Below are 19,040 nucleotides of genomic sequence, written 5' to 3'. Positions count from 1 at the left end.
GTGGTCTAGCAAAACAGCCAAAGTGTGAGGTAGAAGATTAAGTAACCTGTATGCTCTGACTCCTGGGCGTATCTCCTTCTGACCTAGCATGGCCATGTGTGTGATTCTTGCCTGTGTGCAGCACCACTTCGTAGCCTTTCTCACTCTTGCACAAAACTCTAAGGTTTACTGCTGAGCTTTTTGCTGACTCTTGCTGTTCTGCTTTGTGTAACTTTTTCCCCCCCCTTTTTTTTTATTTCATTTGACTTTCTCTAACTAAGCAAGCCTGCATTACCTTTGGCTAATTTGGAGCACTCTGACTCAGCTTTCTGGCTTTTAATCTGCATGGAAACCACGATGCTGGAACCGTGATTTAGGGGAATGATTTAGATATAGAGCATCTTTATGCATAGTAAATGATTTTTTCCACAATTCAATCTGGATTGAAAATGGAGATGGTTTTAGGACCAAGAAGCCTGTACAACTTCTTGGCCCAGCATATTAGGCTGCTCGCTCGAGTCAGAGAGTGGTTTCACACACTTCAGGCTTTGGCAGCAAATCTGAGGTGGGAGCGTTTCCCCGTCTCCTGCTTCCACTGGCCCCAGAGTTGTCCTTATGCAAGGGCCCACTTTCCCCAAGAAGGTCCTGAAAGTCTCGTTGTTGTTGCAGAGGGGATGGTTGGGTGCAAGGTGGGTGTGGGAGCAGCAGCGTGGCGGTGTCTGGTCACCCAGGGGCAGGGAGACATCCTTCAGCCAAGGTAGCCTGAAAGTGCTTGGATGGTGGAGGGACGGGCCTCAACCCCAGCTGGCTCTGCAAAGGGGAGATGCTGCTGTACGAGAGGTGGGCTAGACTGCAGGTCAGTAAAAGCTGAGGAACCATTGCTGCTGTATAAACAAGGTGCTGAGAGCTGCTAAATAAGCAGTTACTGTCAGGCAGTGCTCCTTGGCTGCCTCGAGATCCTTTGCTTAACATTTTGTTGGAGTTTGTTTGATAACAGCTAGACAAAGGCCTCTCCTTGGGGAGTGGAGGAGTGGGGATCCCTTTGACACTTGCAGGGTGGTGCAGAAGACTGGTTGTGCTCCCTCTCCTGCTGCAAATCAGAGCATCCTGTGTGTCCCCTCTGGGCTACCCCAGTTCCAGCTAACAGTGATTTATTTTTTAAAGTATTTTTTCCTCTAATAGCCATGCTTTGTAAAGTCTAAATGTCACTGAGTCAGGTGAGGGAGAAGTTGAAGCTTCAAACGGACCTATTGAGATACAACAAACAGGTTTTATTCTGCAAACTCTTACTTCTCTACACTTCCTTCTGGCATGCTTCTCTCCCACCCCAATTTAATGGTGGAAATCTTTAACACAAAATCTAAATCTTTAACACACAGTCTTTGAATGATGGTTGTAGGTCTCAGATGATGGTTTGCTACTCTGCTGGTAAGGGATCTATCCTGAGGATTCTCCTTGGGGCACGTGGCATTCTCATGGTGTGTGTGTGTCGCCTTGTGACATGTAATGAGCCACTGTCCTTCTTGGAGTGTCTCTCTGGCTTGATTCTTCTAGCTTGTGCTGCTCAAATCAGAATGCAATTGCAACTGATCCCTTGTAAGAAAATCAAATTAAGCATAGCCTGTTGAGGGTAAACCAGTTAGAGGAAAAAAGGTTGTGATGGTCTTATGCATATCATTGTGTCTTCTCTGCGAGTAATTCTGGTAATTGTGAGAGTGATTTAAAAGAAAGCAAGCTGTTTGGGCACCTGTTCCCCACCCCTGCTTCTCCTGATCCTATTGACTTTTAAAATTAATTTATTTCACTTTGCCTGAAGTCTGAAATCTTCAGGTTGAGCGTTGGGGTGGAGGCTGATGTGCCTGCTGCTGGTGAGGGTGCCCTGCTGGGGAACCTGCCGGGAACACCGGCAGCCGCCCTCAACCGCAGCTCCGCGGGAGCAGGTCTGTGTGCAGGCAGTGTGCTAATTGTCCTGTGGTCTTAATTGCGAGGGTGTTGAATGGGGATACAACATGTTTCCTTTTTTCATTGCACACTGGCAAGAGTGATATGGCTCTGTGGAATAAAATGTGCCCAATGCCACTGTGATGGGTGTTTGTCACAGTGAGTGTTTGTGGCAATACATGTGCATCTGTGCTGTTAGCACAGTGCATCCTAAGGAGGAAAAGCAGTAAGAAACATCTAGCAACTTTGCAGCTACTAAAAAACAAAAGTAAAGGGAAGTAGTGGGCTAATGGATACAAAAGTGAGCCATAGTGCTGAGACCTTTTGAAGGCCTGCCTTATTGAGATCTATTGAAGTCATTCTCTGCTGTGTTATAATCCCAAATGCAGTCTTAAGGCCAAAACCAGAATTTAAAACTGTGCTTTTTAACTTTCTCGGTTTGGTCGATTATCTATCTTGTTGGAAGATTAAGTTTTCAGAGGACTTAAGGGACAGTCTTATTTTTCGGAGTTTTTATGTGTGTGTCTGTTTATCTTTGAAAAGACCTATGTGCTGATGGGCATTCAAACATTAAGGATTTGTTAGCCTGGAATGTTCTGATATTACAAAACATCTCTTGCTGAGAACTTTCTATATGAGGTAGGATACAAATAATGAGCACTGTATAACATTTGTCATCATTCCTTGAAAGTGTATAGTGGATATTTTTATATCTGGGAAATGTAATCATTTTAAACTTGAGTTGTCTCACAGCTGTGCTTTTAGGAGTAAATGTAAGAGTTTCTCCATCTCCTAATATCGTTCCTTGCTTAAATGTCAAACTGCTGAAGTTTAGATTTTGAGGGCTTTGATAGGAAAAAAACTTCTAAATGGATGTCCTCTCAAGTAGCTGAGCAGCCTGCTGGTATTGCAGCTGCACGTGTAGATGCGGACCGATGCTTTTAGCCACATTGGTTGAAATGAAAGCACAAGAAATGGTAAGGATAGGGAGAAGGACGTTCTAGTAGTGAGGGATTATAAAATAAGCCGTTACTGTACACAGGCTTTGCGGTTCATTCTCTGAAACAGATTAACACAGCTGCATAAATGAGAATAGCATCCTGGATATACAAGTGACCTTACCCAATCCAGTGCTTCTTTGTCAGCCCTGTTACTGAAAGTAACATTTCAAGCTTGGATGTGGTTACAAGAGGTTCTGCCTTTGCACGGCTTTTCTTTATTCTCCTTCCCTGAAGCCATTCCAGTTTACTGTGAGTTTTTTTCTTTTTTAGGACTTATTATTTTTGGAAGGCATTCTGGAACATTTTGTGCATATGGTCCTCTGTAAATGTGCTGTTGTACTGATTAAAGCTGAAAGTATGAAACCTAGCCTTTCTCATGCAGTGTGGCAGGGGGAAAATGCTGAAACAGTAGTTGCTAAAGGGAATACTTTTCCAAATAAAGACTTTTTAAAAAAAAACACAACAAAAATTCACCTAAAAACAAAACTGGGAAAGATTGTGAGAGATGTATTCTCCAAAGTCCCCCAGTGTCTAGTTCCTCCCATAGATTTCACAGATGACAGTATGTTTAAAAAAAAATCCTTTAAAGCAGATCTAGCACTTTTTAAAAAAATAACTGTTTTCTTTTCATTCACTGGTGACATGATCCCACTGCTATAAGCATTTTTGTAATAGTGCAGAAAGCTGCAGTGCATTGGAGTTGTGTGCATTAACCTAACTCTTCCCACTGCTCCTCCACAGCTCTGTTTTTCTTCTTACTGGTTCCTGGAAGTTCACAGCCTGCCCGTAACTAGCTTCTCCTTCCTTATTTGGAAGGACAGTTGGATTTTGATCTCTTATCTTCCTCTTCCCAAGTAAAACAGAAAAAGTTTCCAGTGAAATTCTGTGACTCTAAAGGAAACATCTTAAAATCTGGGGAGCTAATGATATTTAGGGCTTTCTCTTGGGCTTACCGAAAGAAGGAAAATTGGATTTTAATCTTTTTTTAAGTAATAAAATTCAAATCTTCTGTGAATGTGTCAGACCTGGCATGACAACCACAGTATGTGGAAATGGAGAAGGGTCATCACAAGATTGAGACTGTTACTAATGGTTTGTCTCTGATTCTGGTTCTAAAAGTATGAGTGCTATTTGCAAGAATGAAAACTAAGCCCTGCTTTGCAGTTGTTAATCCACAACTGACTTGAGCGTTTCCATCATGCATGGACAGTGGAAGATACTGAATACCAGCCCTTTTCCCCTTGGCAAACTGGCACCTCTTCTTTGCACACCTTGAAAAGCCTGTTCCTTCCTTGTTACTTACCTTTAAAAGGAATGTTGGAATTGAAGCTTGTTTGGTCCACTGAGGAATATCTTTGAGTGTGCTGTCCATTTCTCTGGGCTGCAGAAGGGGAGGAAGCTTGTATACAAAGGCTTGCACCCAACTGCCAGCACAGAAGGGGAATAGCTGGAGGAAGTGCTCCCTGCAATCAGCCCACAGAAAAATATGCTCAGCTAACCTAAAGATGACTTTTAGAGGAGCATCAAGTGAGATGAGGAGGCAAGCAAGGGAGGGGTGCAGAAGTATGATCTAGATACCAAAAAGACTTTAGACTGTGATAGAAAGGATAGAGAGGAGGAAGCTGGGGAGTAAGCTGTGGAAATTGGTGAATCTTGAAGGTTATTCACCTGAGTTATGAATATTGGTGTGACTTTATCAGTTGTAAGGTACTAGTTATCCAGTAGTGAAAAGTCCAGTTCCCTGGCTTAAAGCTTGGGTGTGCCTTAGTGAGTCTGTGGAGAGTTAGGCACATGCCATTTATCAGAGATTAAAATGGAATTTCAGAGTTTAACCTGTCCAGCAAGCTGCTTTCTGAGTGAACTCTAATGCTCCCTCTTGAAAATGGAAGTTGTGGATCACCAAAAATTGTTGGTTTAGCTTGTTGGGATTTTCTTTTTTTAAATTTAAAATTTTAAAATTTCAAAGAAGTGTTCTAGAAACCTTCATGGGAGGGAGTAGGTAAAAGCTAAACCAAAACAATTATATGAAAGAAACACCCGAATTTGAAGGTCATAGGCCAAACCCTTGGCACAGCTGGGGAACGAGGAAGGAAATCCAACCATTTGGATTCCACTTCAGCAATGGGGTCATTTGCAGGAGGGTGTGTGCTGATTCCAATGTCCAGAATAAGCAGCTTGGTCTTTCCTAGTGATTCTTCTTTGTAGCAGGGAATATGTGCAATTTGGCCGTCTGCTTTGTGCTGTGACTGTGCAGAAATCTGCCTTTTTATAATTCAAATGTGAAGGTGTAAAATGAAGCTACCAAACACATTGTCTGGTTACTGGGCAGGAGATGGGGAGTGTTAAATGTTTGGCTTTTCATATTTCCTCTTTTCCTCTTCCATCTCTTCCCATTATCGTGAATAATTGAGAGTTGGCTGTGCTGAAAAGTCAGCTGATTAAGATTTTTCTGAACTGCCTGCAGGTAACTTCAAAGGCTTTGGTTTTTTCCTTTGTGCCTAGTTTAAACTGAACAGCGTGACAGAATTGTGATGCTATCTCTAAATGTTAAAAATACAATTCTGTTTTTAAAAGCTTTCAACTAAACTGGTTTAACCACAGAAAATAAGTGGAATGAAGGATTTCTTCCCTCTGCTGTCACTTGGACTTGACTTTTCTGTTTTTTTTTTTTTTTTTTTTTAATTTAGCAGCCAAGAGGATGATTTTTTGCTTTAAAGCTTAACTGGTCTTTGTAAGCAGACAAAATAAGGATACAACAAAACCAGCAACTCAGGGTGAAGGTTAAATCCTCTGAACCACACTGCTTACATTAGATTCCACTTGCAGTGTGACCATGAGGCAAGAACAATGCTTGTGCTTAGCTTTTCAAAAGCTATGCTGTGCACACCCATCACTCATGCCACTGCTAAGATCTTTGCTGTGTGCATTCAAGAGTTAGCAAACAATGTCTGAGTATTATTCTGTGAGGGGGAAACCATGTGGATAAAATAGAGATTTCTGATGTGCATGAGGATAGCCAATGTTCTTTTGGTAAGTTTCAAGTATGGTATTTAAAAGCAAGCCGGTAGCATTCCAAACATTCTCAACACTTCCCTAAGTAAACTTTGAAGAATTCAGGTTGAGGACCTGTTTTCCAGCAACAGTGACACAGGACATAATTGTGCCAGGCATTTTGAGCAACTAGAGAGCTTCAGACTGTCCAGTCTCTAGCTGTCTGGAGCATGTCCTGAGCATATGGCCTTCCAAAGAACGCTTTTCCATGTGGACCTAGGAGTCCTACTGTGACAAAATAAGAAAAATAAGAAAACTGAGTCATAATCCTGTGAAAATTTACACATGCTTATAAAGGGATACTGAATCAAGGAATATGAGTTTGCAGATTCTGAAGGTCTGGAAGAAAATTGGCAAAGGTCCCCAAAGAGCTTATCTTAAAGAGAGTTCCTGCCATATAAGAGTGTGTCATCTTTGGAAAGGGCTGATTGTGGTTTCGGAGCAAGCAGGAAGTCTGGCCTGCATGGTTTCAGTGGAAGCTGATGCCTGCTTGAGGACTTTATGTAGAAGCAAACTACTGCTCCTTGTGCAAATAGGGCTGGCCATGCAACAAGGGGGACTCTTGCTGGAGCATCACTGGGAAGCTTGCTTGATGCCAAGATTTGAAGAAAGAGCTGGAGATGTCTGTAAGCTGGGAACAATGGGTACTTTTTCACTTGTTTGTAGCATTCCCTAAGAGGGTGTGTGGCTATTGACTTTGTGGATATAGAGGATGGTTTATTGTCTTACCCATATTTAGTAGGTGTTTTTCAAGGTTCACATTAAAAAGAAAGCAAAAAACCCTCCACCTTTATTGACTGATATACTTTTAACAGAGAAAAATCTCCTCCACTCCTTAATGTATTTATGGGCACTCCTGGCTGTACTAAGTATTATCTTTGAAAACGTCTTTGTTTAAACTTAATCCTTACATAACCCTTCAGTCTAGGCTGTGGCATGTGAAATGGGTCTGAAATGTCCTTGCTCTGCATACTTGTGCTACTGTCAGCTTCTGCCTCATTGTTCCTAGTATCCATTAAAGAAACCAGCCCATTCCTTAGTGCTTTGTGTACACTTTGATTCTCCCAAACCCCTGAATTGTTAAGCTGTGCCCCTGAGAGTATGTCTCTGACAAATGTGTGTGATCTACACTGCACTCCATCTGACTTCAGGCAGTGGAAGCCTGAAGAGTTATGAAAGCTGCTTCCCCCTAAGCTGTAGGTTTAAGGAGTGTGCTAAAACAACAGTCAATTTTCAGAGAATTGAATGTCTGTCTAAATAGCCTCCAAATCAGCTCTCCTCTGGGAAAAAAGGATAGTTTCTTATCTAGTCAGAATCTCTCTCTTCTTCTGATTTTGCCAGGGAACAGTCAAGGCTGGGAACAAGTTTTGTAACTTGGCCGAAGCCCAAAGGGAGGATCCTTGCAAGCGGTACCTGTACCCTGTGTCTTCTAATAATCCTGAGGGGTTTATCTATGCTGTTGCCCACTGAATGGGCTGGCTACCCTTGTGTCTCCTTCAAATTCACTAAACTAAATCAGCTTAGTGGGATGTTACTGAAGGCATAGCAGCATCAATTACAGCTGTCCTGGTGTGGCAGCCTCTGGCCTGTGAGAGACAGGATGCCTGGCAACCTGGGATTCAAGTGGCTTGGTAGCTGAAAAGAGATGTGGAAACCATGCCCGATTTTAGAAGAAAGGAGAGAAACAGTGCTGTGCTTTGGAGCAATCTGTTAGTGAATCAAGAATAAGCAATAATTGATTCCCCCAGAAGATACTCTTGTTTTAGGTATTTCTAACTTGTTTGCTCTTCAGAGACCAGAACTGGACTGCTGACTTCTAGGCGCAGTCTTTGGGGGAGGAAGATGCCTCTGGGGAAGGGGAGCACACCTCAGGCAGCTCAGCAATTTTTGTGATAATTGCATGCCCTCTTCCTACCTCTCCTGGCTGCTATGTCACCTGACATGCATTGTTCCAAGGGCAGAGAGGGCCACCTTTAAAAGATACCTTGGCAATACTTTAAGAGGTTGTTATACTAATGAGGCTTCATTAAATTGGAATAGGAAGGACAGACCTTTCTTGATCTAATCAGAAGGGCATTTGTTGAAGATGGTGTATTGCTTTGTCAGAGCTGTAATTCTGTGTAGAGCAGTGACTTTTGGAGAAGAGCAGCCCTCTTCTGGCCTGGAGTTTAGGCCAGAGGCTGGCCTCTTCTGTCTGAATATGCACTTAGATGCCATGCAGGACGTCTGACTTGAGAGGAGGGGGCAGATGTACAGATTAACTGGCTTGATGTTCTTCACATGGAGTGTTTTTTTCATTCCATGGTCTAATTGTTGCTGAAGGAATTCTAGCAGGTAAGTGAAAGTATCCTTATTCTGTTCTACATGGTGGGAGTTTGGTGAACAAAGCATTGGCTCCTTATCCGTGGAATACATGAGAAATCTATAGGCTGTGCTATAGGCATAGTGGGATAGATTCTCTCCTCTCCGTCCCCCTCCAAATGAAGCAAGAAACAAAAGGGGTAGACACAGAGTTTATTGTAGCAGCAGCTCCAGACTTGCCGCATGACACTTTAAATGTCATCTTGAAATGACATTTTGAGGCAGAGTGTATGCAGACAAAGAATTTTTCTTTGATAGAGACTAAAAAGAAAGATCCAAATTTTAAAGATAGCTCTTTAAAAGTGAAGTAAACATGAACATAGCATGGAGCTAAGGAAAAACCCTCTTTTCACTAGGATGGCTACCAGGTTTATTGACAAACACACATATTCCCTCCCATAATGCATCTACTGTTCTGCCTGAGTAACTGGAAATGTGAGTTGTGGCTGTTTAAATCGTGTGTTTCTCTAGACAGTGCGGGTGTATTGCTTTCATCTCAGAAGTACTTAAGGATCTGAAGCTTCTGCCTTCCCCAGTAGTAGGAGTACTAACCCAGGCGTCCTGTTTGTCCTCACAGGGTAGAAATACAATATCTGCCTCTGCACTTCTCAGATCTCTTTGAGATTATCCAGCAGTTTTGAATTTCCTTGGGAAACCTGGCCTAACCCTAATCCCCCTTCAGTCTGAATATTCATTTAACTGAAGAATCTGTGGCTGGATGGAGTTTTCCTCAAAATTAAAAGTATTCCTGTTGTCAGGTGTAAAAAAATATTAATTTTGGCAAATTTGTTTTCATTCGAGAGCTTCAGATGTGTAATGAATAGCAGGATACAAGTATTGAAATGTGTTTCCATGTGGGGTTTTTTTGGTTGTTTTTATTTTATTGGTTGATTTGTTTTTTGGTTGGTTGGTTTTTTGTTTGTCGGTGTGTTTACCGTTGGAGTCCTTGCAGGTTAAAACCTGTAGGCTGGTGAAATATGTGTTCTGCTGGGTTTTCATTAAAAGTAAGGGTTCAGCTTTGTGCTTTCTCTGTTTCCCAGCTGTGCTTTGTGTGTTTGCGTACAAGGCTGTTTTTACTGTGACAGTGCCTCATAGGCTGTGGGTGAATCACTCAGTCCTCAGGTATGAGTAGTGTCACATCCTGCGATTTTAATTGCTGTGCTCTGTACTGTCAGATGATTATACCTGAGGTTTGCAAGTTGTTTTACATTCCTCCTCTTAAGCGTGTGTTTGCCTGCTGGCTGGCTGTCAGGATTGCTGTGCCTCTCCAGGTGGCTGAAGAAGCATTTGATTAATTTGTCGTAGCTGTCTAGTACAGTCTGCTTTGTCTTGCAGACCTTCTGAAAGGTGGTGAGGGTGTAGGAAGACTGGCTCTCTTGAAGAATTTTTGAAACAAATCCTCCAGATGCTATGTCCTCTGGGGCTGTCTTGAAAGGAAAAGCTAAAATTAATTGTAAGCTAGGCAGTCTTCACGTTTGAAACAGAGAGTGAGTGAAAAGTTAGGGTCTCTATAATACAGCTCCTTTTAGTCTTTGCTGTGTAGAAGATTGCTTTTTCTGCTCCTGTTACTTTGAGTACTGTAAATACTTGGTAAGATTCCTAAATGCTAGAACATGTAAAAGGTTTCTCTTTGTTTCTGACTTTCCCTTTTCCCTCTCCAGATGTTGTAGGTGTTTAGCTCAACACTTTTTCTTGCTTTGTCTTTGTGTTTTTTAGACCAAGGAGGTCCTGATCAACCAGATTCTTCAAGAATTTTTTAAAAAGAAACTTTGGTGGGTAAAAGATGTGCCATGGAATGGTAGCACCAAAGAGCAACACAGGATCATCTCTTGCCTTGACTGGCCATGGGTTATTTCGTCTGCTAGTTATCTTTGGTACCTTTATCTTGGAAGCACAGTCCACAGGTAAGTGAAACCTTTATATATGCTACAGGGAGGAGGGGATATGTATAAGTTTGGAAGTCGCTGTATCTTTTTAGGTGAAAACTGGTGATGGTTGATGTATTTGTACACATCTTTCAGTACTCACAGGAAAAATTCCATCACTACTTGTTGAGCAGAGCGTGAAGTGTCTGAGCTGAATGAGTCTTGCATATTAGTAAATAAGTGCTTGTTCTTCATCCTGTGGTTTTGATTCCTGTGGCTTTTTTCCCCCCTCCATTCTCATCCCTTCACTGCAGCTGGGGACACTTGGAGCATCTCAAGAGCATGGACTGAGTTTTTGTTGAGTGAGATTCTCATGTAGACCATGTTATCTGTGTGCCCTTTAGCAACTGCTGATGTGAAGGGGTAGAAGCAGAGATTGTGTTCAGCTCTTTTGCACAGCTGGTGAATCTGTTCAGTGTTTCCTTTTATGCTGTCTTCTGACACCTTAACACCTGCTACCTGCACCCCTCTATTGGATCCTCTTTTCGGCTTAAGTTTTCCATCTCCCATCATCTCTTGATGTTTCTCAGATGGATTAGTGTTGTGAATAGTGTAAATAGCAGTGGAATGGGTTGATATGAAAAATGTCATCAGAGATGAGAGATCTGCCTTTTAGAAATGAGTGAAAGAAGGAAATGTACTGAATACTCAGAAGGTAATACGTGATGTGAAGTACGGGCTTGATTACCCAGTGTACCCTGAAATATGTATTTTTTTCTCAGACCAGCCATGATCTAGTTTTTGTCTGTAGAGAGATGCCTGGTCATAGGAGGCATGAGATGGAAGGAGGAACTTTGTGTGCTCTTGCAAGAACTTTGAAGGAGTTAATCCCAAAAAGACATACAGATTTGACTTGAGCAGCTGTTGTAACATAGAACATTAGCTTGCCTATGTAAAGAAAACCTCAGTTCTTGACATAACTCTAAAAAGTCCTATTTATTTGACATATCATGGCACCTGAGAATGTCATGTGACCAACATTCCTCAGCATCAGTGTGGTAGAGCAGAATAAACAGTAGCTGCCAGATGCACTCAAAGTTGAGGTGATCCTGTATGGAAAAGTCTGCTGGTGCTGAAAACTTCTGGAGGAGGAGTTGATTTTCTTTTACTATTCCTGGCTCTTCAAGTTGGAAGGGAGAGACTGCTGAAATCGGATATCCCAGGCTTATATGTCTTCCTGACCTGATTTTGGCCTTGTAGGTAATGAAGGGGTGGGGGGGACACCCTTGAGAGCATGGCTAATTGTCATGAATAGTTAGTGATAATGGGAAAGGGACAAGATCTTCTTGGATCTGGTCTGTCCATGTTTTTTTTTCCAGCCTTGCTGTTGTTGGTGATAGTGTCACTGCCTCATTTCAGATGTAGGCCTGTCAGATACGCCTCCCAGCCTGGGGCACCATTGCCATCTGAAACTCCCATTAGGCACTGTAGCACCTTCAACTGAGACTGTAATCAGTATGCAAATGCCTTGTGCTGCACGGGCTGCTGGGTGGGGAAAAGCTGCCACAGTACAGCAAGCCTTTTTAATATAATTTTTGAGACATCTAATCACATAACAAAAGCACTAGTTAGGCATGCCAGAAGACCCAGAAGTGATTCTGCATTGTGTTTCCCTTTCTGTAGTCTTTTTGCTTCAGGATGTCAAACAAGTTGTGGTGAACTGATTAAGGCAGATCATCAGCTAAACAGGATTATAGTGGCTAGGCATGAACCATTTCCTGCAGGGGAAGTGAGAAAACAGAGGGGAGCCAGGATCACAGCAGAGGGCAAGAAACACAGGGGAAAAGGTCCTGGGGGAGGGCTCGCTGAGGAGTGCTTCCATGTACGGTTTTTCTGAGACTGGGAGGTAGCAACCCAAATGCCAGTTGCTGGGAGGGATGGGGGTGCTCAGTGTTGCATCATGGGCCCAGGGAGCTGCACCTGCAGCAGTGTGCCAGCCATGAGTAACATTAATGAGCAAGTCAGCTGAGGAGCAGAGAGCCAGATGGAGAAACAAAGAGTACTGGCGAGGCGCTTGGAAAATCATCTTTCCCTCATCTTTGTCCGCCAACCACCTCACCATCCTCACTTCATTAGTTTGCATAGCAAAGTCATTCAGAGCAAGCAGAGCAAAACTATGTTAACATGAAGCAAGAGATTGTATTAAATCTCTTGGTGGTGATGCTTATCTCGAATGTGGGGCTGATGTGACATGCTCACAATTGCTACAAAAGCTGAAGAATGTTCTCATAAAAAGACAAGCATGGAGACAATGCCTGGCTCAGCCCTGAGTGAGAAAGCAGAGCTTGTGATTCATATGTATAAAACCATATGAGGTATATTGTATTGCAATCATTTTGCTGCTTAGAAATTCTATTGCTTAAGTTCCAGGAAGCTTAGAGATATATTCATGATCTGGGCAGGAAGATGTTCTCTTTGCCATGTGGTTAATGCAGAGAGCAAACTCATTTTCAGTCAGCAAGCATCTGCCCTGTCCTCTGGTAATAAATCGATTTTATTTATGCATGGATTTTTAAGAAAAGTCCTCAGCACTTTGTCTCAAGCAATCTATCCAAATATCCTCGAGTGCCATGAGATGAATATAAGTTGCTTAGTCACTAAGCACACTGCAGAATTTGGGGAAACTGTTCCCTTTTCATGGGAAGATATCCATGAATATGAAAATAACCACTGCACATATTTTAACACAAAACAAATGCAGCATTTGGTAGTGGGCAAGCAGTGAAGCTGTGTCAGAAGAGAAGGATTTATGGAAACTTGAGTGCTACTCAGAAATATTTTTTGAGCTTTATCACTGTTGTAGCATTTTTCCTTGTCTGGCAAGTTCTCCAAGATCAGTTGCAGGAAATAATGAAGGAATGAGCAGGCAAGGAGACTTGGAAAGCTCCTCAGTAGTACTGAGGCTTAGTTCTTACCTGTCTCTTCTGTTTCTTTGAGGGTTCAACTGGAATGTAGCGAAGAGCAAGGAAGCTTAGTAAATAGAGATGGGGAATTTTTGAAGCATTGGAGAGGAGCAATGACAACCTTTTTATCTGCATTTCCACAGATAATGCTTCTCCATTCTATTTTTGTTGCTATGACTTTTGTCATTTTCTTCCCTCTTCCTCCTATCTCTGTCCCTTAAAGCCTTGTGTTTATGTCTCATTCACAATAGTCCTCCTGCCTGGCCAGGCTATTTTTGGAATAATGACAGTGGATCAGATTAAGCTGTTCATTAAATTTTAACATGTAGTGGGTAAAATACTCTGAAAGCTTCCTATGATTTATGTTCCAAATGCGTAATCTCTCTTGGATTCATGACTGTCTCTGTCAGAAACCTATCAAAGCAGGTTGGGCCTTTCATTATTGATAATAGCATCACCTGATCCTGGGAAATGCAAGTAAATGTGTTGGTAAAAGTATTAAACATCCCAAATTAAGCAAATATCAATACCCATAAAGGAGAGTGTTTAAATATTAACCTTTAAAAATTAATAGTAATGCAGGCTCGGTGAATCTAAGTCCATTTAGGTTTAGACACAGTCTGATTTTTGTTGACTGCACGTGTGAAATGCTATAAAGTTAGCTCTTTAATTTTTAGGATTGCCATTAAAGTGATGAATTGAGCTTGAATAAACTGAAACTACTTAATTCCTGTGTGTTGTCTCTGACGCAAATGCAGCCAATCTGCTGCTTGCTGTTCTAAGGTCGTTTCAGTGCCAAGGTTATTCTGCACAGAAGCTCTTGGATACCACTGGTATTTGTTTGCATTGCATAGAGCAGCTTGTTAGAGTGCACTCCACTCATGGAGCAGATTCAGACTTGTTCCTATTCTTTGGGAATCTGTGCGAAGCAGAGTTTTCCTTTGTCTCTGATTATGCAGCTGAAAAGAAGGCGTTTATACAGCTAGGGATGAATTCAATGGCCATGAAAACAAGGACACTATAGCATTGAATGGCCAGACAGAAATGTGGAAGGTGTCATGCATGAACAGATGATCTTGATTCTCTATGCTTCATGTAAGTGTGGGTTCGGAGAAATTACAGCGTCAGCCCAAAGCAGTGTGGCAGCCTTCATGGAGAGAAGGGGGAGCATTTTCAGGAGCAATTCCTCTTTCCAGTCCCTTTGGAGAGCTTAATAAGAGCAGAGTGGTATGGAAGAGCATGGTGAGGAGCTGCAGAATAATGGCCAGGCTGCAATGGTGGCTAGGAAACAGAGGCAGATGGGCTCAGAATTAGACTATTAGAATAACGATAATAATATTCACACTGCTGCACACAACTGACCCAGGCAGTGTTATTTAAGTAAATGCCTTGAAGGGAGTAACAAAGATCTCAAGAAGCCACATAACTTGTTTAATTTTAATGAGTTTTAGTGGCTGAAGAATGAATTAAAGCTTTGTGATGTTTAGCTAACTGCTGGCTTAAACCATGATAGCATAATAATAATAATAATCCTGAATTTTCCTTTTGTCTGTCCTAGGTTGGCTAAGCAAATCCAAAGGACCTGCATGTGAGTAAACTTACATTCACTGCTGTACTATGAGAAATGAGTGGGATATTTTACTGGTTAATATAAGTGTCTGTGAGCTAGGATTCCCATTATACTTTCTGTTGTGTTGGATAGGCTTGAGATTCATCTCTATGCCCCATTTTTTTTTTGATCCTTGTATTTAGGGATGATGGCTGCCCTCTGAGAGAGGGAGATCAGCTTCATATCTTTCACTGTGCTTGAAGGGATCCTTGTGCCTTCTACAGCATTTAACTTCAAATGACTCAAGAAAACAACAAATTAGAATAAATATTTCATTAAATGCAGAGAGATGCTGCTTGTGAGAGTTTTGAGAGGCTGACAGAGTATTGAGAGGACAGGGAGGACAGCTTGAGGTAAAAAAATCTTTCATTTCCTTTAATCAAGAAATGTGAACATCTCAGCATGATTCTTGATATATTCCATTGGATACTCCTGCTTTTTATTTCATGTGCTCAGAAAAGGTCTAAAGTCTTCCCAGTGTCCATGTTATGGATATACACAACTTTGGAAGGAGTTGGGAGGCATATTTGGTTTCCTTGTCTCTTCTAAATATATAAAATAACATTTTCTGTACTTTTTTGTTAAACTCTGAAATATGATTTGTTTCGTCTGAACTTCCTCCTTCCTCTGAAAAAAAAACCAAAAAACAAAAAACAAAACAACAGGAACACAGGAACAAAATCTGAGGGGAATGGATTAGTGAAGAAGAATTTAAAGGTGTAGGAGAGGAATTTTACCACCTACCAAATTTTGGTTTTCAGAAAGTGGGGGTTAAGAGAAGTGCTGATGGAATCATCTGGATCCTCTATTTTTATTCAATGTCTCAATATTACTCCTGGCAAGAAGAGTGGTATCACACACATAAGTATTAAGGGACTTTCAATTCTTGGCTATGGTTGCTGGCAGGAAAATAAGCTATTTTAGGGAAAACCTCAAGAGTTGTCTGGTCCAATTCATTGCAGCTTCTTGGGTTAGAATGAGAAAGATGAGAAAATGAGAAAGGAAACTGGTAGGAGTTTCATTGTAGAGGAAAGCAGGAGGGGTGTGCTGAATGTCAGTTGTTCTTCAGGAGAAACTAGTTGTAAACTACAGTCCAGGTTCTGACTCATCACCATCCTAGTGTCCCTTTAGGACTGCTGCCTACTAGGTTGAAGATACAGATTTCTCTTCTTATTCCTATTTTCACTGAGTCCCTTCCTTTTTATTTGCTTGACTCAATCATTTGGGAATAGTTTGGGTTTTTCCCTAGTATTATGGGAAAAGTCCTGACAGTGGGATAGAAGAAAGTTTGCTTGTTTATTGCCTTGTCCCAATTCCTTTCCTGCTTCTGTCCCTTTTGAATCCTACACTGGTTCCCAGTGCAGCTGAAGCGCTATTTTTTTAGAATATGTGGAATGTTTTTCATCTGTGCAACCCATGTCTGCCATTGTTTCTCCAGCCCTTATGTTTAACTGAAGTACCACAAGTAGTTACTGCTTCCTGTTCATGCTGCCAGCTGATGGTGATTCTGCAGTGGGGATGGCAGAGCAGGAAGTGCATTTGCTGTGGAACTGTGGCAAATTTCAGCCTGGGCTGTTACTGCAAATACTGCTGGAATAGCTGGTGTGTGTAAAGCTGTGGATATGACCTCAGCATGCTGGCAGGGGTGATAAGGAAGAAACAAGCAGTAGGGCAAGGCGGGAAACTGGAGACTGTTGAGTCTTCAGCTTTTGTGGCTGAATGTGACAAGGCTCTGCTAAACCTCGCAATCTGTGTCTAGAGGAGGACTGCTAAAACACTGCTGGTAGCAAGGTGCCAATAGTCTGGAGTGAAGACAGGATACTAAAGGTATTTGAACAGCAAGCTCAGAAACGTTTGTACCTTTGTGAGAGTAATTGGAACAGGATTATGGCATTGTCACAAGAGGTTGTACCTGCTTATCTATGTGTGCTGGTCTGCATATGAAAACACATTTTCCTTTTAACGAGCTGAAACCTCTGGGGAGCGTTCATCTTCCCCTGCAAACAAGAATTCCCGAGGCTCTGCTTCTGTAAAGTGTTGCATTGGAGTTAGACGACTGCTTCCAGATGTTGTTAAAGGGATTTGAAGTAACCCCTTAGGTATGGGGCTGCATAGATGAGTTACAGGATGGGCTAGATACATTGGGCTGGAGGGGGCTTGTTGCTAAACTGCTGAAGAATAAAATGAGCTTTTGGCCCAGTCTAGTACAGTAATCCTTTTATTATGGAACAGGGAGGGTAACTTCTGGATTTCCTGTACTGAGAAGACTGCCTAATCTCAAGAGGTTGTGGGGGTGCTCCCTTATTGCTTGTGTACTTTGACATGGCTGGTGCTGGATGGAGATGCCTCCTTTGTTCCTTCTCTATAGGTCCAATACTGTGAGTGCAAAAATAAGTGTGTTTATCCACCTGGCATAGTAAGAAGCATTCCAGTGGGAGCAGAAGCCAAAGAATTGAACAGTAGGGTAACAAAAGAACATCTTTTGATGCCTGCATCATCCTATGGGCTCAGCATTTTAGGTCTAGCCAGTCATCTTAATTCAATTGGGAAAATATTTCTTGTTCGAGAGCAGGAAAAAAAACATTGCTGCTGCTTTTGAGATACATCTTTACTTTGTCAGTAAAGGTAAAAATATGTCTTACTTGAAAAATGTTGCCTTGCTGTAGAGTGAGATAAGCACCTCTGGTGGATGTTGTCTTGAGTTTTCTGCCCACAGACAGGGAAAAAACATGGTAAGCTTTGACACATGCAGACTCATAATTAGAAAGTTGAAGGCTGATGCTGCATTTCTGGCTAGAAAGAACATTTTCTATGTCCTGAGAAAGACTCTGCCTGTCTGTAAGTGCTCTCACATCATGGATGGTGATTTGGGGATGAGAAATTGTGAAAGACCATATAGCAATTTAGTGTAAAAGATGATGTAGGGAGGAATTTCAAGTGGAAGTTGCTGCCATGTTTAGAGTATTATCTGACTTGCTCAAAGTTCTGCTTTTCTTAGTGTGTGTTCACTTTAGTAGTTAAAAGCTGCTTTGCACTTCCCCCTATCCCGGATTTGTTTGGCTGTCTCACCCCTGTAGAGGAACCCTTTTTGTAAAGAAGATAAACCTATTAAAGCTGCCTAACCCTGGATCCTTGTCAACACTCCTTGCCGATGATGATGCATTCCAGGTGGGGTCTGTATGTCACTGTATGTATGGAATGAAATTATATTAGAGTGGGTAAGCGACTTCTGGTGCTGCCTTTATTCTGGACGACCAGCATGCTGGAGACTTACCTTCAGGAGACTTACCTGATGCTGCAGAGGCCTTTAGCAATGTGCTTCTGGTGTATCATACAAAACCCACAGCTACTGATTTATCTCTGTCATGGAGGAAAGAAATGTGGATTTCTAAGAGTTTCCTTGCACCCATTCCACTTGTAACTTCAGAGCAGCTATCTTTGAAACGCAGAGCCCTTGGGATGCCCCGGCTGTGTAACCTGTCTCCAGTGGTTCAAGTTTTGGGCCTGCTGGTGTGCTTCTTGAAAAGCACCCGTACTGTAAGAGTTGTGCTGCAGCACATCTTCTCTTTTGCACAAAGTGTGTAAAGTATCTGTAATGCTCTGTATTATCCTAAAGCTAGTATTTCCCTTCTGTCACTGGTTTTGCTTTCCCTAGCAAAAGTAACAGTTGAATACTCCTGGAGAACAACCTTCAGGTTTTATTGTAAACACTTTCTTTGGTGTAAATGACTTAGGTTGTAAGATACTTAGAAAAAGTTAAAGCTTTATCATTTGCCTGTTTAGGTTCAGCTGTCACTTTTCTCTCAAATGAGGAAATTATTAATTTTTCATATGTAACCTGAAAAATCTGAACATAATCACAAGCTGCAATGAGTATGCCTTTAAGAGCAAGTCTTGGTGAAACTTGCCATGAAGGTGGCAAGTTTGGTTTTTTACAATTTTATTGTTTTAGTCCTCCAGTTCTTTGCCTTTCCCAGCAAACTAGTCTTGCTGCAAATGTTACCGCCATTAGCCCAAAGCAGGGTTGACCTTTGAGCCTTCTCACTTTGAATTCTTTATTTGCATTTACTTCTCAAATATTTAAATGTTATCTTCAAGTTGACAGTTCGTGCTTTGATGGTGACTGTTTCCTCCATGGCATTTAGTAAGCTAGACTCCACTTTTGGGACAGTTGAGGGGAGATGTTCAGTGTTGGGAGAGCTGAGCTCTCTGTTGGTACAGGATCCTCGTAAAGTTTTGTCACTGGAGCAGTAGTGAAACACATAGAGGC

At 41.9% G+C, this 19,040-nt stretch overlaps 1 protein-coding gene across 10 annotated transcripts in view; it reads left to right on the top strand.

Moving 5' to 3' along the window:
• SUSD6 (sushi domain containing 6) overlaps window positions 1–19,040 on the top strand; it is a 100,323-nt gene that overhangs the window by 37,850 nt on the left and 43,433 nt on the right. For 9 of the 10 annotated variants that reach the window (XM_069017591.1, XM_069017586.1, XM_069017583.1 and 6 more), the window contains 2 exons: window positions 10,050–10,237; window positions 14,720–14,749. In XM_069017591.1, the coding sequence (XP_068873692.1) occupies window positions 10,117–10,237; window positions 14,720–14,749 (151 nt within the window). In that variant the 5' untranslated portion in view covers window positions 10,050–10,116. The remainder of the gene's footprint in view (window positions 1–10,049; window positions 10,238–14,719; window positions 14,750–19,040) is intronic. The other variant, XM_069017593.1, reaches the window with a different exon arrangement.

This window comes from Aphelocoma coerulescens, chromosome 5, assembly GCF_041296385.1.
Source record: "Aphelocoma coerulescens isolate FSJ_1873_10779 chromosome 5, UR_Acoe_1.0, whole genome shotgun sequence".
Classification (NCBI taxonomy): Eukaryota; Metazoa; Chordata; class Aves; order Passeriformes; family Corvidae; genus Aphelocoma; species Aphelocoma coerulescens.
This window is presented reverse-complemented; position numbering and strand designations above follow the sequence as displayed.